Raw genomic sequence first — 18,655 nt, forward strand, 5'->3', positions numbered from 1 at the left:
GCCCTAGAGAGCCTGGGCCCAGAGTCAGGAGCCTGAGGAGGGGAGGCTGGTGGCCAGCTGTGAGCTGTGGTGGCAAGGACCCTTCACCCCGTTCCAAAGAGACGCAAATGGCTGAGCCTCCCAGGAGGGGCTGAGCTTTAAAACACAGGAAAGGCGACGTTCAGCCTAAAGGAATGAGTGACTAATGGTGTTATTTTAGGTATGAGTAGTATTTGGTAGCAGAGACTAGATCAGGTGAGCTTCTTGATCGCTTCAGATTATGTTCACGAGGGCTGGGGAGGAGAGGGAGGGAGGCTCCTCTGCGGCGGGGGCCCTCAGACCAGGTTGCCGAGGGGCTGTGTCCTGTGTCCTGTGGGCCTTTCTCTACTAAAGGGAGGGCTAAAGGCCGCCCATCTGGCTGCAGGCAGGCCAGGCGGGGCCTTGCTGGGCACAGGGCCATGGGGAAAGCAGGGCCTGGGGCAGGTCCCCTGTGTCGGCTCGACCTGCCAGGGAGAAGTCCTGTGGGTCTGTCTGGGGACACTGGGGCAGGGCAGGGAGAGGTGCTGGGCAGGACCAGCTGGCTGCCGGCGGCCCGGTCCTCGCCCTCTGAGGGTGGATGGGTGGGGGCAGCGGCCGAGGCGTTCCTGGCCGGGAGCCCAGAGGAGTCTTTTGTAATCACAACATGATCTCGTGTGCTGAGCAGCGAAGCCGGCAGGGAGAGGCCGGCAGAGGCCTGGCTCCAGCGGCTCCAGCGTCCCTCCTGCTTCGGCTCCCCCGGGGCTGCTCTGGAATTCTCTCCGTGCCTGCTGTTGCCATGCACTCAGCTGTGAGTGGCACCTCGCCCTTGGTGGAGGGCTTCTTGGGGCTGGGAGAGGGATGAGACATCAGGAAGCCACGCTCTGGCGGCAGCTGGGGACAGCTGGGCCTGGGAGGAAAAGGACTGTGCCTAGGCAGGCGGAGGGCTGGGCAGGGGCATTGGTGACCAAGGAGACCCTGCAGCCAGACAGGGAGGGACCTGGGCCTCCCTGGAGCCGGCTCCCTCCTGTGCCCACTGCCAGCAGCTCACAGCGGAGAGGCTGGACCCCTGGGGACAGCGCTTTCCCACAGGCTGGGCGCAGGCCTGGGAAGTGGGGTCCAGGGCCTGGGAGTTCAGGACGAATCAGGGGCCTCTCTTCTCACTGTGGTTCTCGGCCTACGAGCCAAACCACTCGCTCCTCGGCCTCCTGAATCCCCTGGCAACTTCCCAGTCACGGCAGGTTCTGCTGCCAGAGCCATTTATAACTCCCATTCCAGGCTGTGCTCAGCAGTGGCGCTCCCTGGAGAGCCGGGGGAGGGGCAGCCCCCTGCTGGGAGCCTGGGGCCTGGGTAGGAGGCCTTGACCTGAGCCCAAGAATGCAGAGCGATGGGCAGACAGGCCTTGGGGGGGTGTGTGTGGGGGGAGGGAGGGGGGACGGGGCTGGGCCCTCTCTGTGCCGTCTCCCCTTGTGCCCCCAGCTCTGGGCCTCAGGTCTGTTCCTTGGGTGGTGAGAATCAGGTTGGTGGGGAGGTTGGGGCACTGGTGAGTGTTGGGCCCAGCAGTCAGGGTCGCGGGCCCCCTGCCCTCTGCAGGGGCCTCACGGAGCCGAGTCCCCGATGAACAGGCAGGAAGAGAAGGATGCAGAGCTGGACCGGAGGATAGTTGCTCTTCGCAAGAAGAACCAGGCCCTACTACGCAGGTACCAGGTGAGTGGGCTGTGCCAGGGGCGGGAGGACCAGCTGGGCGTCCCTGTCTGACCCGCACCCCTTGTGCGGTGGTCTCTCCCTGAGGGCTCCGGCTGGGGACGGGGCAAGGGTGGGTGTGGTCCATCTGAGAGGCTCCGGAGGGTCTTGGTGGGACACTGCCTCCTGGTGTCCCGCCGGCGTCTGTGTCTCTGTGCTTCTGGGGCCTATGCTGACCCCGGCTCGTCCCCCAGGAGATCCAGGAGGACCGGCGGCAGGCGGAGCAGGGGGGCATGGCTGTGACCACGCCGGAGCTCCTGTGCCCTGACAGCCTCACCGTCACCATCAGCCAGGTTCCCGGTGTAAGCCCCACCCGCAGGCAGGGCAGGCGGCAGGAGGTGGAGGCCCAGCCCACGTCAGGGGAGGACAACACCCCTGCCCCTCTGCTTCTCCCACTTACAGTCCTGGGCTACTCTCCAGCCCCCAACCCCACGCAGCCCAAGCCACTGCTGTCCCCCATCCCCTAAGGGCCACAGCTGAAAGGCCAACAAATAGAAGCCTCCTCATACCCTTTTCAGCCCCACAGCCCTGTACATGGGCCTCAAAGCCTGGGCTACTCCCAAACCCCAAACCCCAGGGGTCAGGGAACTGGGACTGAACGCTAGGAACAGTGGATGAGGGACAAAGCCCCATTGTCCAACTGCTCTGCACTTCCCAGCTCAGAGATGACCGGTCACTGTGGCATCTTGGGCCCCAGGGTGGCCCCAGGCCTCGATAACCTAATGCCACTGGCATGTGAACACCCGTGGAGTCAGCTTCTCTGTGGGCATTCCAGGGAGGGGCAGGGTGGAGCCCAGCCTGGGGAGCCACCCGAAGGACCCAGCCCCCAGCACTGCCCACGAGGCCTGAGGGCAGAGCACCTCATTCTGCAGGAGAAGCGGGTGGTCAGCCGGAACTGGGCAAGGAGCACCCTTCGGCCTGGAGCCGCCGATGAGATGCCGGAGGATGAGGAGGTGGGGGACCTCGCTGATACTTTCTGCTTGGGGGAGCGGGTGGAGCTGGCCGTGACCATGGAAAACAAAGCCGAGGTGAGCAGGGTGGTGGGGGCAGCCCCGGGGCCCGGTGTGCAGCCTCTCCTCCCCCAGCTCTGCCACAGTGCCCACACTCACCTCCCCCAGGCCAAGCGGATCGTGAGTGAGAAGCCCAGAGCGAGGGACCGGGGGGCAGAAGGGTCACCTGGAGCGGGCGTGGGCCGGAGCGCCTTCAGGCACACGGCTGCCAGCTTGGATTCTGCTCGGAGGGTATATCTTCCAGAGGGGATGGGGGCATGGCCAGGCAGCACCAGCAAGAATTCCCACCCTTTCTTCCGTTCTCGGGCCAGTCCCTATGTTGGGTGGTCTTGCAGTGAGAGTGAGGGTAAGCCAGACCTGTGATCCAGCCCCTTACCCTACCTGGACCTCTGGTGACAAGTGGGTGGGGCCGGGAGGGAGCCAGGGACCGGCCACGTGTGAGGTTCGACCTCTAGGTGGCAGCAGCACCTAGTCCTGGCTCTAGCTCACAGCCGCTGGGTGCCCTCACTCTGGGCCTGGCCACACACCCCTGCAGCACCCCCGTGGGTAGGTGCTACTATCTCCCCGTTTTACAGACGAGGAAATGGTAGGCAGAGAGGCTAAGTAACGGCCCAAAAGACACAGCTAGCCAGTGGCTGGAAACCATGCCTATGGCAAACAGCAGGTTAGAGATGGAACATAGCCAATGTTTGCACGGGGGCAGTGAAACCTGAGAGAGGAAGGGGTTAGTAGGCTCTGGATTTCCATTCCAAACGAAGGGCACTTTCTGCTTCTACCCCATAGTTCTGAGTGTCTTTTCCTGGCAGGGTGCCCGGGAGCCCCGGAATCCAGGCCTGGGACGCTCAGCTCCCCACCGGCCAGTGTGGGGGCCCCTAGAGGAGGGCTGGGACTATGCGCAGTGGAAGCAGGAGCGGGAGGAGATTGACCTGGCCCGCCTCGCCCGGCACAGGGATGCACAGGGTGACTGGCGCCGCCCATGGGACCTGGACAAGGCCAAGCCCACGTGGGTGGCAGGGCAGGGAAGCTTGTTGGGCTGACATGCTGTGGGGCTTGGGGTCGCCTCACTGTGGGTGCTTCTTGGAGAGCTGGTAGGACCCTCCCCGGGTGGTGAGGGTCTGCCTGGGCTCTGTGTGAGCACTGGGTCCCCCATCTTTCCTGGGCCCACCATCTTCCTGCTGCCCTCAGTTCTGGGGCTCGGGTGGGGGAGGTGGAGCAGGTGTGGGTCTTGTTGCAGCCTCTGTCCTCCCTGCACCAGCAGCCTGACGCCTCTCTGTCTCCACAGGCTCCAGGGCTCCAGCAGGCCTCGCGATGAGGGCCACGGCAGGGCAGGCGGCACCAGGGGTGAGCCGCACCCCACCTCACTCCCTGCCCCTCTTCGGCTTTTTTTTTTTCACCCCTGTCCCCCTCTTCCTCTCTTTTCTCTGTCTCTTGGTTTGCCACTTATTTTTAGAGCTGGAAGGAAGCATGGAAGAACATCTTCCTTCCTCTCCCTTGCTATCAGAGGTCACCATGTCCTCCCTGCTCACCCTCCAAACCGCAGCTCCTGACCCTGGTTCTGAACCCAGCTGTCTGGGGAGAAGCTCACCAGGAAGTCTGCTGGGTCCCGCTGAGCTGTTGGCGCCTCATGGGCGAAAGCCCGAGCTCCCCTGCCCCTGGCCTGACGCAGAACAGAGCTCTGCGGATCCCTGGCCCCTTGTCTTACACACGGGGAGGCTGGTGCTGGAGCGGCTGGTCTGCCGCTGAGCCAGGAGTGGCAGTGAGCAAGGGACCCAGCCCTCCTGATGGCCAGACCAGGGCTCTGTGTGGGAGCCAGAAAACTCACAACTGGACCAGGAATGACCCACAGCTTCCTGGTCCTAGGACAACTGGTGTCCCTGCTCCAAACTGGTGTTTAGATCCTTTGTCACCCTCCCTTTCCCCATTTCCTTGGCCTCACTTAGGTCCCAGGAGTCACTGGAAGCTACAGCCCCCACCACTGTCCCCTGATGGCAGAGGTGAGTTAGGAGGGAGGGAGGAGCAGGGTCCCATGAGCTGGTGAAGGAGCCGGGCTGCGAAGGCCCTTCTCACCTTGATTTGTGGGCCGTTTCTTGCAGGTGGTACTACTCAGGGTGGGCCATCCAGCAGGCCCTTGGTGGCCCTGGCCCTACACAGCAAAGCCCGAGGGACGGAGAGGCTGACTGGCAGGGCCCGCAGGTAACGGGGGAGTGTCTGAGCTTCCTGGTTTCCTGGCTCCCCTCTGCCCCAGGAACTGAGGACCACACTGGTCCGGGTGCCCGCTCCGGCCCTCCGGGCCTCTGCCTCCTGGTTGACTGCTGCCTGTGGCCTGGTGGCCGGTTAATGAGACGCAGGGAGAGGCCATCAGCAAAGGCAGCAGCCGCAAGAGCCTGGTGCCCAGGGAGGCCGGTGGTAATTACAGCAGTTCCTTCCCCCGGGAAGTCAGGTGCCTTTCCCAGGCAGCGCAGGCAGGGACGTGCCTGGAGTCTCCACAGAACTCAGGGTGCTTCAGGCTTGGCCATAAAGAGCAGCGGGGGACCTGAGATGGGGCTCAGCAGGGCAGTGTTCAGAGGAAACTGAATTCGGGGAGCAAGACGGGTTGGAAGGGAGGCATCCCGGAGCCTCATTCTGGCTCTGTTGCTCCTGAGACCCTGGAGCCACTGACTACGGTGCTGGTGACGTGAGTGGGGTGGATAAGAGGAGGGCCTACTGTGTGCTGTGTTTCTCCAGGTGGGAGACAAAGGAAGACAAGGAGGAGGTGGAGAGGCAGGAGGTGGGTACCTGGACAGGGGGGGTGGGGGGGCGGGCTAGGGACATGAGCCCTGGTTGGCCAGCCAGCGGTGCCAATCTCTTGTTTCAGGGAAGTGAAAGCACCAGGCAGACTCTGAGTGAGAAGGAACATGCACAGACACAGAGCAGGATGGAGCAGGGCAGACCCCCGAGTGTCCCGGCCACCAGCCCAGCTCCAGCATCCCCGGAGGGGACAAAAGGGGAATCAGAAGCTTCGACAGCCAGTCCGGTCCCTGGCTCTCCACAAAACACTGACTTGGTTCCCCTTGACCTCTCTCTAGGAGGCGCCGGTAGCCCCGGGCCTGGGAAGAGCGTGTGCCTGAGGCCTGGGGCCCAGGAGAGTCCTGTGTCCCCGTGGGATGGTTCTGAGCAGCCTGTGTGGTGGGATGACCCCCAGGCTGAGCAGGAAGTCCAGGCTTGCTCTGAGCCACAAAGAGGAGCTGGGCCCCTAGAACCCAGAAAAGACAGGCCTGGCAAGGCTGGGGCCCAGCAGGGCCTGGCACCGCGAAGCAGGCCCCCCAGAGGAACTGGCCAAAGAGCGAGGGGCACAGGAGGTGTGAGGAGTAGAAGAGGGGGCCCTGGCCCTGCAGGGAGATGCTGAGCAGAGCTCCTGGGAGCAGGGGCACCAGGCTGGGAAGAGAAGGAAAGATCGCAGTCGAGAGTCTTTTTTGTGATGGGCGTCTGGTTGCGGTGGCTTGTGGCCATCTGGCTCAACAGTTTGGCAAACTCTCTGGCACAGTGACATGTGGGGGCAAGGAGCTGTCCTTCCCTGCACCTCCTGTGCACATCCCTGTGCATGTGTGTTTCCCACCTGGTCTCTGAGGCTGGTAAGCCCTCTCTTGGGTCTACTGCTGCCTCGGCCACAAGCTGGCCCTGCGCCGCCCCACCCCTGAGGGAGAGAGCAAGGCTGAGAAGCACCTAGCACCTGGCTGGGTGGCCTCCCTCTCCAGCTGCCAGCGTCCAGCTCCTCAGTGCAGGCACCCAGCAGCTGGCATGACCAGTCCAGGCCTGGGCCCTTCCCCTCGCCTCTGCCTTGCACCCAGATGACTCACAGCCCCAGACTCACAGGGTGGCCAATCCAGCGGCCAGAAGCCTTCACCCGTCTGGAAAAGGAGGCTGAGGCCCAGAGAAAGGGAGGCCACAGCTGCAGAGGCTGAGCTGGGGCTAGAAGAGCAGGCTCAGGTCTCCCCTAGAAAGACTTCCTCTCTGAAATGGGTGAGAGTGGGAGGGGAGGGGACAGTCTCCTCTCCCCACAGTAAAGTGGGAGAGCTTACCATCTGGGACCACCCCCCACACCAGATCAGACACTGAGTGCACCCTGCATGGGGTCAGGGAGCAGCCCTGCAGCCGGGGGTCATTTCCTGCCATCGCCTACTTCCTCCCCGCACCACCTCACTGCACCACAGTCAGGCAAAAGCGAGGGCTCAGACAGGATCTCAGAGATGAGAAACAGCGACCCTCCATAAGTACGACAGCAGGGCTTGTCTTTCCTACTTAAGTCTCCATTTCTGCCCCTCCTCTGAGGCCCACGTCTGGTGAATTATCCAGACTCCGCACAAGCTGTGGCTTCCTCTCAATTCAACAAACATTTCCTGAGCACACACTACCAGCAATGCAGCCTGTGGGCGACAGTGACTTTGCCAGCAAGGGGGAGGGAGGAAACCTAGTCATCCGGCAGATCCAGGCTGCACAGCAGGAGCTGTTCTTGAATGTAGGTGCCCAACAGGGGACAGGGACTGGGATGGTGGTAGGAACCCTCCCTTTCTCATCACATGTACCCTTTGCCCCCGAGCCCTTGCCTGGATCTCCCCATGGGACCCCCCTCTGCTCCCCTCCTCTCTGCTCCTGCCGTAGCTGTTCCTCTCTGTTGAGAGCGCCTGGCTTCACCAGCTTCCCTAGGTATCCAGATTGTCCCCAGGATTTCCACTGTCAAAGTGAGGCCTTGACCATGAGGGTGCAGCCTGGGCTTCCTCACTGGTTCTCACTCCACCCTCCCCAGCTATTCAGGAAGCGTGAGGAGGGGCTCCGGCGGTTTCCAGCAGTGCTTCTCACACGTGAAGGCCCAGAGTAATGCAGATTCTAATTCAGCAGGTGGGGGCAGGCCTGGGAACTTTCATTTCTGATGCATCTCCAGCTGGTGCCTCTGCTGCTGACTCCTGGACCCCACTCGAGCAGTAAGGGTTTGGACCAGCATATGTGGGGGCTGGGGGCAAAGACAGGCTGGACTCTCCCTGCCTGCTGCTGGCTGTGTGAGGGACGAGGAAGCGCTGGCCCTGTGTGGGGAGCTTCCTGGCTTCAGAGCTGGTGGGGAGCTGAGGCAGCTGGGAAGATGCTGGAGAGGCCAGTGAGTGGGGCTGCCAGCTCCCTGTGGTGGAGAGTGAGAAAGCTGGGTGAGAAAGGGCTGAGATAAAGGGGCTGGAAGAGGCTGGTGTGGGTTGATCAAAGGGGTTTGGGAACATTCCTATGCGTATGGGAGGAAGACCCCTGTGAAATGAATAGGCAAGAATGAGAGAGTCCCAGCTCAAGCTTTCCTCTCGCCTTCCAGTCACACAGATACGGCGTTGGAGCTTTGCTCTGGCCCTGGAGCCCATGACTCCCAAAGGGTGGAGCCGGGGTAGGCAGAGCCCTTGAATGCAGGTGTCTCCAAAAATAACTGTGATCAAGACTTTGAATTCTAAGGTTCACAAACTTCTCCCAACGCCAATGCTTCCAACTGTACAGATGTGCCTTCATTCGAGGGGATGTGCCAGGGCACGTTGACTGTGGGATGGGGGTTTAGTATTTGGGCAGAGCTCTGGTTCAGTCCTCACAACAGGACATAAGCAAGAGAGAAAGCGGGGCAGAAGGCTGTGGACAGATAGGGCTTCTCTCCCTGAGGGTCGCATCCAAAAGGATGTTAGGAGGAAGGGAGTCACTAGGGGCTGGAAAGAAGACTGGCACAGGACATCTTCCCTGGAGGAAGATGGTAGGGCGAGGCAAAGATCACTGAACTTTAACAACACAGGGGAGCCCTGCCCTGGCCAGTGTGGTTCAGTGGTGGAGCACCGGCCCACGCACCAGAAGTTCTCGGGTTCAATTCCTGGTCAAGGGCACGTACTTGGGTTTGTTCCAGGCCCCGGGTTGGGGCATGTGGGAGGCAAGCAATCGATGTCTCTCTCTCACAGGAATATTTCTCTCTCTGTCCCTCTCCTCCTCCCTCCCTTCCACTCTAAAATAATCAATGGAAAAAGTATCCTGGGGTGAGGATTAACAACAACAAAAAGGGAGCCCTTCTTCAGAATAAAGGGAACCAGCAGCTATGAGGGCCACCCCCCCTGCTCTAAGAACCAGATATGGAGCAGGAGGGAAACGTGGGTAATGCCTCTCCACAAAACTCGGGGTCCTGGAAGGCTGGCTTTCTCTCTTCCTGGATCCTTAAGGCCTGGTTGGGAGCCTTCCTCTTAGAATCCCTTCTCTTCTCCACCAACAGACAAGATTGCTCTTAAAAGTGGGAAATTCTTCATGAGACATGGCTTTCAGGAGCCCAGGCACAGAGCTGGAGGAACTAAGGGAGGGCACAGAGTGTAACAGGAAACCAGCAGGGAGATGACAACTTTACCGAAGGCCTCAAAACAGGGAGTGCAGAAGAGGCAGGAGGCATCTCTGTGCTGGGCCCATATCACTTCGCGGAGAGGAACAGCAGACCATATTGTAAGGGAGATATGTGTTTTGTTTTGTTTTAAAAATATTTTTTATTGATTCTTAGAGAGGAAGGCTGAGGGAGAGAGAGAAACATTGATGCAACATCCATCGGCTGTCTCCTGCACTTCCCCAACCCAGATGGAGACAGCAACCTGGGCATGTGCCCTGACCAGGAATTGAACCAGCGACCTTTCAGTGCATGGGACAAAGCCCAACCAACTCAGCCACACCGGCCAGGGTGGGAAGGACCTTTTTTGATGATGGGACACACATGGGCCTTGGGATCCGACAGAATCTGAATCCTGTTTGCCATCTGCCAGCGGGATGACCTTGGTCAATTTAACTTCTAAAAGCCTGTTTTCTTATCTGCAACATGGGGCTGGTAATACCTATCCTGAAGGGTTGTTCAAAAAATTAAAGATAAGAGTACGCACACAATAGGCACTTTATTAATAGTAGCCTGGCACCTGGAAGGCACTTAGTGAATATTTGCTGAATAAATGAAGTAGCTATTTGGTGTGACCTGTCTACTTTGTTTCCCATCTTTTCTTTTACTTTCTCTTCTAGTCTCATCTTCACTGGGTCAGTACACCCTCAGGGAAACAGGGGATGGTTTACAGAGCTCACCAGCGTTCATCCCGGGAAGTCTAGCTGAGTCAAAGCCTCAGGGAAGTGGCCCTTCTCTTACAGGGAGGGTTCTTTGTCCCCACCCACTAGTGGGATCCGAGGATGTCCTAGGCCAGTGGTTCTCAACCCTCCTAATGCCGCGACCCTTTAATGCAGTTCCTCATGTTGTGGTGACCCCCAACCATAACATTATTTTCGTTGCTATTTCATAACTGTAATTTTGCTACTGTTATGAATTGTAATGTCAATATCTGATATGCAGGATGTATTTTCATTGTTACAAATTGAACATAATTAAAGCATAGTGATTCATCACAAAAGCAATATGTAATTATATATGTGTTTTCCGATGGTCTTAGGCGACCCCTGTGAAAGGGTCGTTCGACCCCCAAAGGGGTCGCGACCCACAGGTTGAGAACCGCTGTGCTAAGCGCTTCTGCCTGCCTTTGCACATTGGCTCCCACAGTTCAGAGCGGTTTCTCTTTTCCTCTGTTCACATCATTAGGAATCTCATGAACTCCCACTGGTGTTTACTTCTTTAATATTTCCCCACAAACAAACTCGACTTGTGGAGTTTGCTCCATGCCTCCTAGTGTTTTGTCACCCAAAGGAGCAGCATGAATCTATTTTCTTATGGTCAAGGGATGGGTAATTGGGGATCCCTGGAAGCAGGGGCTCCCCAGCTACCCAACAAGGCACAAGATGGGAAGGTTTGACCACCAGTCAACTCCAGTCCCAACCCTGGCCCCAGAGACTGGAATAACAGGTAAAGATGGTACTAGCTCCCCAGAAGAACAAAGGAAACTGCAAAAACCCGACATACCTTCTTATTTGGGGATTAATCAGAGGGGATCAAGGGCATAGGAGAAAGTAAAGGCACCAACCACTTCCCTGCTGCCCCTTGAGTCGTTCATCAGCATCCACAGGCCCCGGCAAGCGTCTTGCTGAGCAAGGGTTATCGGGGCTCATGAGGAAGGGCTGACACTGGGTAACCACAACCTCGCTGAGGGGGAGAGCTCAAGGCTGGGAAAGGCAATGAGAGGAGCCAGCATAAGGCCCAGACTGAGGCTGCTTTTTCTCAACAAGGCTGCTGGCCGCGTCACAGCCTCTCATTAAGCATCCACTTGACGCCAGGGAAGTGAAATTGCGCAGACCTGGCACCAGAAGGAACCAATGTGGCACCCACTGCTCCTTTTAAGGACTGGCTGGAGGAGCAGCGGGCTCAGGGAGGAGGTGAGGCTAACACAGCCGCACCTTTGTAGGAAGGGGCGAGAGGACCGCCTCCTCCTTAACGAGCTCTCCAGGGCAAGTAATGCTGTAACTGTCACAAATATTCAACACTGTAGGCTTTTCCCCTTTTCGCACAAACTCTGGGGACACAGCATTTCCCTTCCCCCTAGCAGGGCAGCTGGCTTCAACCAAGAAGATCAAAAGCCCCCTTGATAATCATCTGTCAAAACAGAAATACCCCCAGCCCTGGCAGTGTGGCTCCGTTGGTTGGGTATCACCCCGCACACCAAGAGGTGGTGGGTTTGATTCCCGGTCAGGGCATGTGCAGGAGGCAGCTGGTTGATGTTTTTCTCACATTGATGTCTCTCTCTCTCTCTCTCCCTTCCTCTCTCTGAAATCAAAATAACTAACAGGAATACCCTCACCTGTTACAGGTTCAGAGGGAAAGGCCGGACCAGTGGTTCTGATGCATCAGAATCACCTGGAAGCTAGTTAAAACACAATGCTGGGCTCCATTCCTGGATTTCTCATCCAGTTGGTCTGAGGTGGGGCCCAAGACATGGCATTTCTGAAGTTCCCAGGGCGGCTCATGCTGATGGTCTGGGCACGGGTGTGGTGTTTGCCACCTGTCCCTTCACATTTCTTTCCATGCATCCATTTTTCCCAAAGGGACAGACATTCCCTTGAAAATATAAGGTCTCATGCGTGTACACTGTACTTTTATTCCCAAGATCTCCAAGCCCTGTCGCATCTATCGCCTCCATTTGCTCTCAAGGGCCATAACCAATGCCATTATTGAGTCCTCAAGTTTCCAATTCAGGAGTCCTTCCTAAGAGCACGCGCCTCCAACCCAGGTCTCACGATACTGTGAGCTGTCAATGGATCAAGGACTGGCTGCTGTGACACACATTGCCCAGACTGACCAGCAGAGAGCTGAGGGGATAAGTGGCCTCCAGAACACAGTCGGGGGAGACTCAACTCATGACTCAGGATACTATGGAGGCAGCAGAGAGAAGTATATTTAAAAATAAATCCTTGGTAATCAACATAATTGCTTTTTTGGACAAGTTGGTTTTGGGACTTTTGAGGCTCACTTGTCACACTGTAGGCACTAAATAAATAGTTCTTGAATTAATGGTAGTGGTTTATGGAAAACAATCTAAATTAAGTTAGAATCTTGTTGCTGTTTAACTGATAAGCTATTAGCAAAAACAGATTACTGAAGTTAAGAAAACAGGGCAATAACAAGGGTGTAGATTCTTGTTGGCACGGCTGTACATGCCTTGGGGTGAGAACTGTGCAGTAATTTTCGGGCCCCTTAGCAGTAGCTTAGTGAAGGTTCAGCGTAGCACACGGGAACTGTGCTCCTTACTGACCAGGTGGCTCCGTGCACGCTGGGAGCATAGCGGTTTCTGTACTTAGGATGGAAAGCCTGGTAGAGTCTGGCTGTGTGGAAAAAAAAAAGTTTTGTTTTTGTATTCTTAAAATTAGATACTGGAGGGAACAAAGAGCGTAACATAGGTTTTCTGGCAGCAGAAACCCACAGGCTATGTCAGCAAGTCAAACAGATGTGACCAAAAAAACTGTTGACGGGGCAGGTATTTTTATAGCTCAACACCAGGCATAACGGGTCAGAACGGAGGAGACAATGAACGGGTCACACATTCTGAGTTGCCTCCATTAAAGACCTCGTGGAATACAGCTCCCAGGACTTCTGGAGCCTGGAGAGAACACGCAGGCCCAGCCTAAGTCCCCCAACTTGCAAATGAAGAAAACAGCAGCTAGCAAGGCCAGTGCCGCTGTGATTGGCAGGGGTTCCCTTCGGCAATCAGTCCACTCCCTAGAAGCAGATTATGGGCTGTGGATGTGGGTCCACAAGTGAATTCTGACCGCGACACCACAATGACACAAGGAACAAGGCTATCCAACACAGTGACTAACCAGGGGGCACCTACTACTGTGCCAGGCGCCGAGCTTCGTGCTGGTCCTGAGAAATGAGCAAAGTCCCTCTCTCAGCCCAGAGAGACCAACACACACACACACACACACACACACACACACACACACACACACACACGCCCCGACAGCTGTAACCCTTTTGTTAATGCAATTGCAATTCCAGAAATACCTCCATTCTCTGCGAACAGGAAGGGGAGGACAATTATTACCCCTTTAAATAGCTGTGGTAGCCCTAAAGCCTAGGAGCTGACCTTTCAGTTCCCCCTGAAGAAACATGTAGAAACAAGTAGATGCTCTCCACTCAGCATTTCAAAACAGGATATAAATACTCAGCTAGAGAACACAGCATCTTAGAATTCCCTGGTGAAAACTGAAAAACAAGGTAGACAGAAAATGGTCTCATACTGTGCAGAAATCGAGAGCTGAGCAAGAAAAACATTTCTTATGCTCAAAATTTCAGAGAAGCACGTTTTGTACCTCGGCATCCATCGGGGAGAGAAATGATACCCACACAAACTCAGTGTAACCGGCTTAGCAAACTCCTGGCCCCTCACCCTCCCAACCCTCACTTTCAAAAGAGGATGGTCTGTCTCTTCCTTCCAACTCAGGCTGTCCGAATAAGCACACGGCCAGCCATAACTTCTAACATAAGCAAACATCGAGGAATTATCCGGGTGGTGCAGGCTCAAAGCAGCTGAAGGAAAAGTAACTGCCTTTGCACAAATCTCTCCTTTCTGGCCCAAAAGCTGTTGGACAATGTTGCAGGTAACTTCTCACCCTTGAAAATAAACCTCTTCAGACCACTGCCCCCCACCAACGGGGCCCTGCCCTGGTGGAACGGTGCCCTTCTCTCAGCCAGCAGGCCCCTGCCACACACACACTGCTGCATGGCCCACCGTGTGAAGCCGGGAGCAGCAGCAAAAGCCATCTGTCACCATCCACGGGAAGGGGAGCCTGACTAGAACCACAAAACTCTCTCCCTCCCCTCCGGCTCTGCCTTACCAAGCCCTCTCACAGAAAGCCATTGTGTAGGCTGAGGAGGGAAATAAAAGAAGGGCGGACTTTTTCCACGCTCCCCTGCAGACTACAAGGTGATGTAAAAGAGCAGCAGCCACCCCCCAACAGCTCTGTAGAAGTGCAGGCCCCAGGGGGCCCCACCAACACTGGCTTTTGGTTGTGTACTGGGCAGCGCCGTCAAATGAGCTGAGCTCAATTGCTTGCCGTGTATTTTGCGGCATAACTAATCCCTTAGTTTTGTGCTTCTCACCCACATGTCTTATTGTTTGCTTTGGGGGGAGAAAAAGCCTCACCTTTGAAGCAATCTAAAGTTCTCTCAGCATCTGGCTCTCTCGCCTCCTCCATTTAGACAAAGCTCTGACCAACCACTGCAGCCTCCTCAGTGTGTCTTTCCCAGTGTTAGCATTTCCCGAACTATCTAGGGGCCAATGGTTTGTTTAAAGCTGAGAAGAGTGATGCTATCAGGTGGCTTATCCTCACCTCAGCTCTCAGCCAGCTCAATATTTGCAATAATTCTTAATATGCATGGTGGCTGATCCCTTAGCGTCTTCAGCTAGGCATCTGATCAGAGTCCTATAAAAGCAGAACTTTTTTTTCCCTTCAGTCTTTTAAAGCCGGATATCACTGTTCTGCCAACCCCGTCATTGCTTCCCGACTAAGATGGATCTTGCCACCCTTGACTAATCAATTCAGTCAAGCCATCGGGCACAGAGAACATTAGGGCAATTGTTTTTTCCTCCGACAGCAATTTACCATCAGCCATCCACCACATCTCAGACCATTTCCTCTTCCAACTTCTACTCCTTCCCCCAAGAAATTCGAAAACAGAAACAACTTACACAGGCTTACGCAGAGTTCTTAGAATGTATTTTTGTTCACCTGAAAAATAAAACTTTTAAAAAATATACAAGACTTTTTTGAGTACAGGTATATCTTAAATGGCTGAGTTATAAATAATGTCTCTGGTCATGTTCACAGCTAGGGCTGGAATGAATGTCCCAGTTCCAGTGAAGGCGTGAGAGTCAGGAGGCCAGCAGTTGGGCCTAGGAGTGGTCTCTCTAGACTCTGATCCGTCCCAGAGTGGATCCAACAGTCCCGAATGCAGGGGTCAGGATGGGGACGGGGGTTGGACTCCCAGATGTTCGCCTGCAAGTTCAAAGAATCCTTGGAATAAGAGATCCATTTATAAATTATTAAAATATAGGACTAAAAATTCACACAATAAATATAAAGTACAGGCTACTATTGAAGTTATAAAGTGGCATTTTATGTTTCTCCCCCATGGGTCCCCACCAAAATTTTAAAAGGCCTCAGAGGCTTTCTAATGACCAAAGTCAAGTCAGCAGCTCAGAAATCTCCCCCAGCGGGACACTGTGGGGGTGCGGCCAGCCTGCCCCCAGGCTATGACAGCTCAGCTGCAGTTTTCTTGCCCACAACAGGACATGGCTTAAAGCAAGGCTGTGCCTCCTTGGATCAGAGCTAACTAGAGTGTAGGCCAGAAAACTGGAGAGACAAACTGTTTCTGGGCTCAGGTGGCGAAATTTGTCTTTTTTTTTTTTTTTTTAAAGGTGCCTCATTTCCCAAAAAGGAAACATTAAGGGGTTTGGTATCTTGTCATACCCACACTCAATTGCCTAAAAGCAAGTGGCAGGAGGAAATGGAATCCTAATTGAGGATGTATAATTCCTGCTGCCCCAGAGCTCTGCAAGTGTCATTCCCCTTGATGTTTCTCCTCTCAGTAAACGCACAGGCGTTTTTATCAGGAGAGGTAAAGACAAGCCCACTGAACCTTGCCGCCACCACTCGTCTATTAACCACGCACAGTCCTGAGCTTTAAAGCCCATCTTTTAAACTAGGGGATGTGTTCAAAGCTCCGATTTCACAACAAATTCCATCCCAATCGCTGGGCTAAATTGCCTGGACAAGCTCAGGAAGGAGGGAAGGCTGGGATGCTTACTGGACCAAGACAAGATTTTGGGGAGCGGGGGATAGAACAAACACTCTACTTACAAAGCTTGCTCTTCCTAAACCGTGAGGCCAAAGACTGAAGACACACAGGCATGGCTCTTTCCCTTCCTTCCTTCCTGGCCCATATCCGGACACTCGGGGTGCCACAGCAAACCTCCTGGGTGGGGGCACTAGGGTGGGACCCCCCCTCCCCAAACTGCTTCTACTTCTCCTCCGGGGCAGTGGTCGGCAAACTCATTAGTCAACAGAGCCAAATGTCAACAGTACAACGACTGAAATTTCTTTTGAGAGCCAAATTTTTTAAACTTAAACTATATAGGTAGGTACACTGTTATTAACTTAATTAGGGTACCCCTAAGGCTTAGGACAGGGCCAAAGAGCCGCATGTGGCTCGTGAGCCGCAGTTTGCCGACCACGGTAAGGGTTTCCACGGTCCTTTCAACAAGTCCAAGAGTGATTCTACGCTTTTTATGTCATAAACCTATTTCTCAAGTAGGAGGGGAAATCGGGGAAAGAATGGATGACGGAAAAAACAGTTTGTGCCCTGTGGCCGGCTGCACTTCGGGGCCCAGCGAACAGCCCTGGCCCGGCCCCATCGGCTACCCAGGGGGTGGGAGAATATATATAACACGATGTAATTACAGCTTCTGGCGCCTATGTCAGCCACTATATACAGGGGTCTATAAATTAAACGCATCTGTGGCCACGGCCACGAGGCTGACGTACCTGAGCTCCCCTCCTCCTGGTGCCCTCCCGCCTTCCGACAGCTTCAGCTGATTTACGAGCCCGAACGGCTCCCTCTTTCCCCTGAGTCTCGGGGGGAAGCCCGAGTCCCCCCGGCGCGAAGGATGCACCACCGCCAGCGGCGCAGAAGGTTCGGTGCCGGGACACCCCCCCCCCGCGCCCCCTTATGGCTCATACACCCGGCGCCGCCGCACAGTCCTGGGGAGACCGAACCCCCGAGTCCCGGACGAATCGTGGTCGCTCCGCGGAAGGTCGCGCTGCAGGCCACGCGCCCCAGCGCTCGGCGGCCGTCGGGGAAGGCGGCGTTCGCTCCGCGAGGGTCCCCGCCGCGGGCGCTCCGTCCGGCTGCCAAGTCCCGCGCCCAGGCTCCGGGAGGGCGGCTCCGCGCCGCCCGGGGGCGAGGACCTCATCGGCTCCCGGGCGCCGCCGCTTCCTCCTCGTCCTCCTCCGGCCCGGGCGCCCGCCCCGGCGGCCCGGCCAGGGGGCTGTCGGCCGGGGGCTCCGGCGGCGGGGGCCCGGCCGCCTGCAGCGGGGGCGCGTCGCGCGGCGCCTCGCGGCGGGAGGAGCCGGTGGCGTTGGGCCCCGCGGCCGCCCCCGAGGTCCCGGACTGGCCGGTGGCGTTGGAGCCGCCGGGGGGCGGGCCGGCGGCTCCCGCCGAGGTCCCGGCGCCCACCGGCTGCCAGATGAGGCTGTAGTAGACGGCCAGCACGATGGCGGCCAGCGACACGGACAGCACGTAGGCGAACACGGTGGCGAGCCGGACCCACTTCTTGTTGGTCTTGGCCGCCATCTTCGCCTTCTTGTCCCCGGTGTAGGTGGCCGGCTTGCCCCGCTCGGACGGGGCCGCGTCGCGCTCCTTCATGGGGGGGCCCCGGCCTCTGGCGCGGCGCTCCACGGCCCCGGCGGGCGGGGGCCTGGCGGCCTGGAGGACGGGGGGCGGGGGCGCCCCGGGGCCCGGCCGCTCCGCGCTCCTCACACCGCCCGCCCGCAGCCTGCCACCGCGTCGCTGCTGCCGCCGCCGGGGCCTGGGCCAGTCACCGCCGCCAGCGCCGCCGCCGCCGCCGGCCCGTCAGCTGCTTCCCCGCCGCCGCCACAGCCACAGCCGCCGCAGCCGCCCGGCTCCGCGTCCCCATCCGCCGCCGCCACCGTCTGCCCGGCCGCCGGCCGCTCGGTCTCCAGTGGCCGCGCCGACCGCGCTGCTCCAGCCCGGCTCCCCCGCCTCGCGCGCCGGGACCGGGGCGGGAGCGCCGCGGGGGGCTGCTCTTAAAGGGGCGACGCCGGGGTCCGGAAGCGCCGCGGGAGGCGGGCTTCTGTCGGCGCCGCGAGTCCGCCGGGCGCCCGGGTGCGCGAGGGTTAAAGGAGGCTGGTCTTAAAGGGGCAGCGTCGCCGCAGCCCCGCGCGGGCCACGCGCGAGGAGGGGGGCTCCGGTGCTGCTGCTTTAAAGGGGAACCCGCGTCCTGTGGGGAGGAGAGCGCACAGGGAAGGGGCGGGCGCAGCGCGGAGCTGTCAACTCTGGCGACTCTCCTCCCTGCTGACGGTCCCGGGGAGGGACAGAGGCCCCAGGCCATTGCACCCGGAGCGGGGGTGACTGCACGCGCGTGCTGCCCGCTCGCGCCCCGCTCCACGTGGCCTTCCAGACCTTTGCCCCCAGCGAGGCTAACCCACGCCCCGCGCCCGCAGGCAAGGACCGGCCCCGCGCACGGTGCTCCCGGAACGTCGCGCCCCTTCCCCGCCGGCCCCACCCCTGTTCCCGTCCCCGTCCCGCTCGGGCTTCAGGGCTTGGGGCTTCGGGGCTGAAATCGATCCGATTCCCCGTCCTCTGAGGGCCCCAGTCAGGGTGCGCGGAGCTTCCGGACCAGCACCACGTGCCAAGCTGGTTTTCCAGGCTCGCCTCCCAT

The 18,655-nt window shown here is 57.7% G+C and overlaps 2 protein-coding genes across 8 annotated transcripts; one reads left to right on the top strand and one right to left on the bottom strand.

The window, feature by feature from the left end:
- The first annotated feature begins 474 nt into the window (after positions 1-474).
- On the top strand, positions 475-9,734 carry CCDC9B (coiled-coil domain containing 9B). Of its 4 annotated transcripts, none has more exons than XM_059656721.1 (11): positions 486-805; positions 1,588-1,701; positions 1,932-2,039; positions 2,610-2,765; positions 2,856-2,978; positions 3,554-3,750; positions 4,030-4,088; positions 4,688-4,741; positions 4,841-4,940; positions 5,472-5,514; positions 5,602-9,734. In XM_059656721.1, the coding sequence occupies exons 1-11, from the start codon at positions 596-598 to the stop codon at positions 6,130-6,132; spliced, it is 1,695 nt and encodes a 564-aa protein (XP_059512704.1). In that variant the 5' UTR covers positions 486-595; the 3' UTR covers positions 6,133-9,734. The 4 variants fall into 4 exon arrangements, with proteins under 4 accessions (XP_059512963.1, XP_059512704.1, XP_059512795.1 ...); XM_059656812.1 differs by lacking the exon at positions 486-805 and adding an exon at positions 858-1,486 and having other exon boundaries at positions 1,588-1,694; XM_059656900.1 differs by lacking the exon at positions 486-805 and adding an exon at positions 859-1,486.
- A 5,156-nt stretch (positions 9,735-14,890) lies between these two features.
- INAFM2 (InaF motif containing 2) lies at positions 14,891-18,308 on the bottom strand. Of its 4 annotated transcripts, none has more exons than XM_059660117.1 (3): positions 16,740-18,308; positions 16,056-16,183; positions 14,891-15,191 (listed from the first exon to the last, which is right to left on the bottom strand). In XM_059660117.1, the coding sequence occupies exon 1, from the start codon at positions 17,617-17,619 to the stop codon at positions 17,164-17,166; it is 456 nt and encodes a 151-aa protein (XP_059516100.1). In that variant the 5' UTR covers positions 17,620-18,308; the 3' UTR covers positions 14,891-15,191; positions 16,056-16,183; positions 16,740-17,163. The 4 variants fall into 4 exon arrangements, with proteins under 4 accessions (XP_059516100.1, XP_059515932.1, XP_059516011.1 ...); XM_059659949.1 differs by having other exon boundaries at positions 14,891-15,209; XM_059660028.1 differs by lacking the exon at positions 16,056-16,183.
- Between the last annotated feature and the right edge of the window lie 347 nt (positions 18,309-18,655).

The sequence above is a fragment of the Myotis daubentonii genome, chromosome 1, assembly GCF_963259705.1.
Source record: "Myotis daubentonii chromosome 1, mMyoDau2.1, whole genome shotgun sequence".
NCBI classification, from domain to species: Eukaryota; Metazoa; Chordata; class Mammalia; order Chiroptera; family Vespertilionidae; genus Myotis; species Myotis daubentonii.

Coding starts and splice junctions, on each gene's coding strand:
- CCDC9B (XM_059656721.1), top strand. CDS start 596: ATGGGTGGGGGCAGCGGCCGAGGCGTTCCTGGCCGGGAGCCCAGAGGA. Junction 2,766..2,855: donor CCATGGAAAACAAAGCCGAG/GTGAGCAGGGTG, acceptor CACCTCCCCCAG/GCCAAGCGGATCGTGAGTGA. Junction 3,751..4,029: donor CTGGACAAGGCCAAGCCCAC/GTGGGTGGCAGG, acceptor CTGTCTCCACAG/GCTCCAGGGCTCCAGCAGGC.
- INAFM2 (XM_059660028.1), bottom strand. CDS start 17,619: ATGAAGGAGCGCGACGCGGCCCCGTCCGAGCGGGGCAAGCCGGCCACC.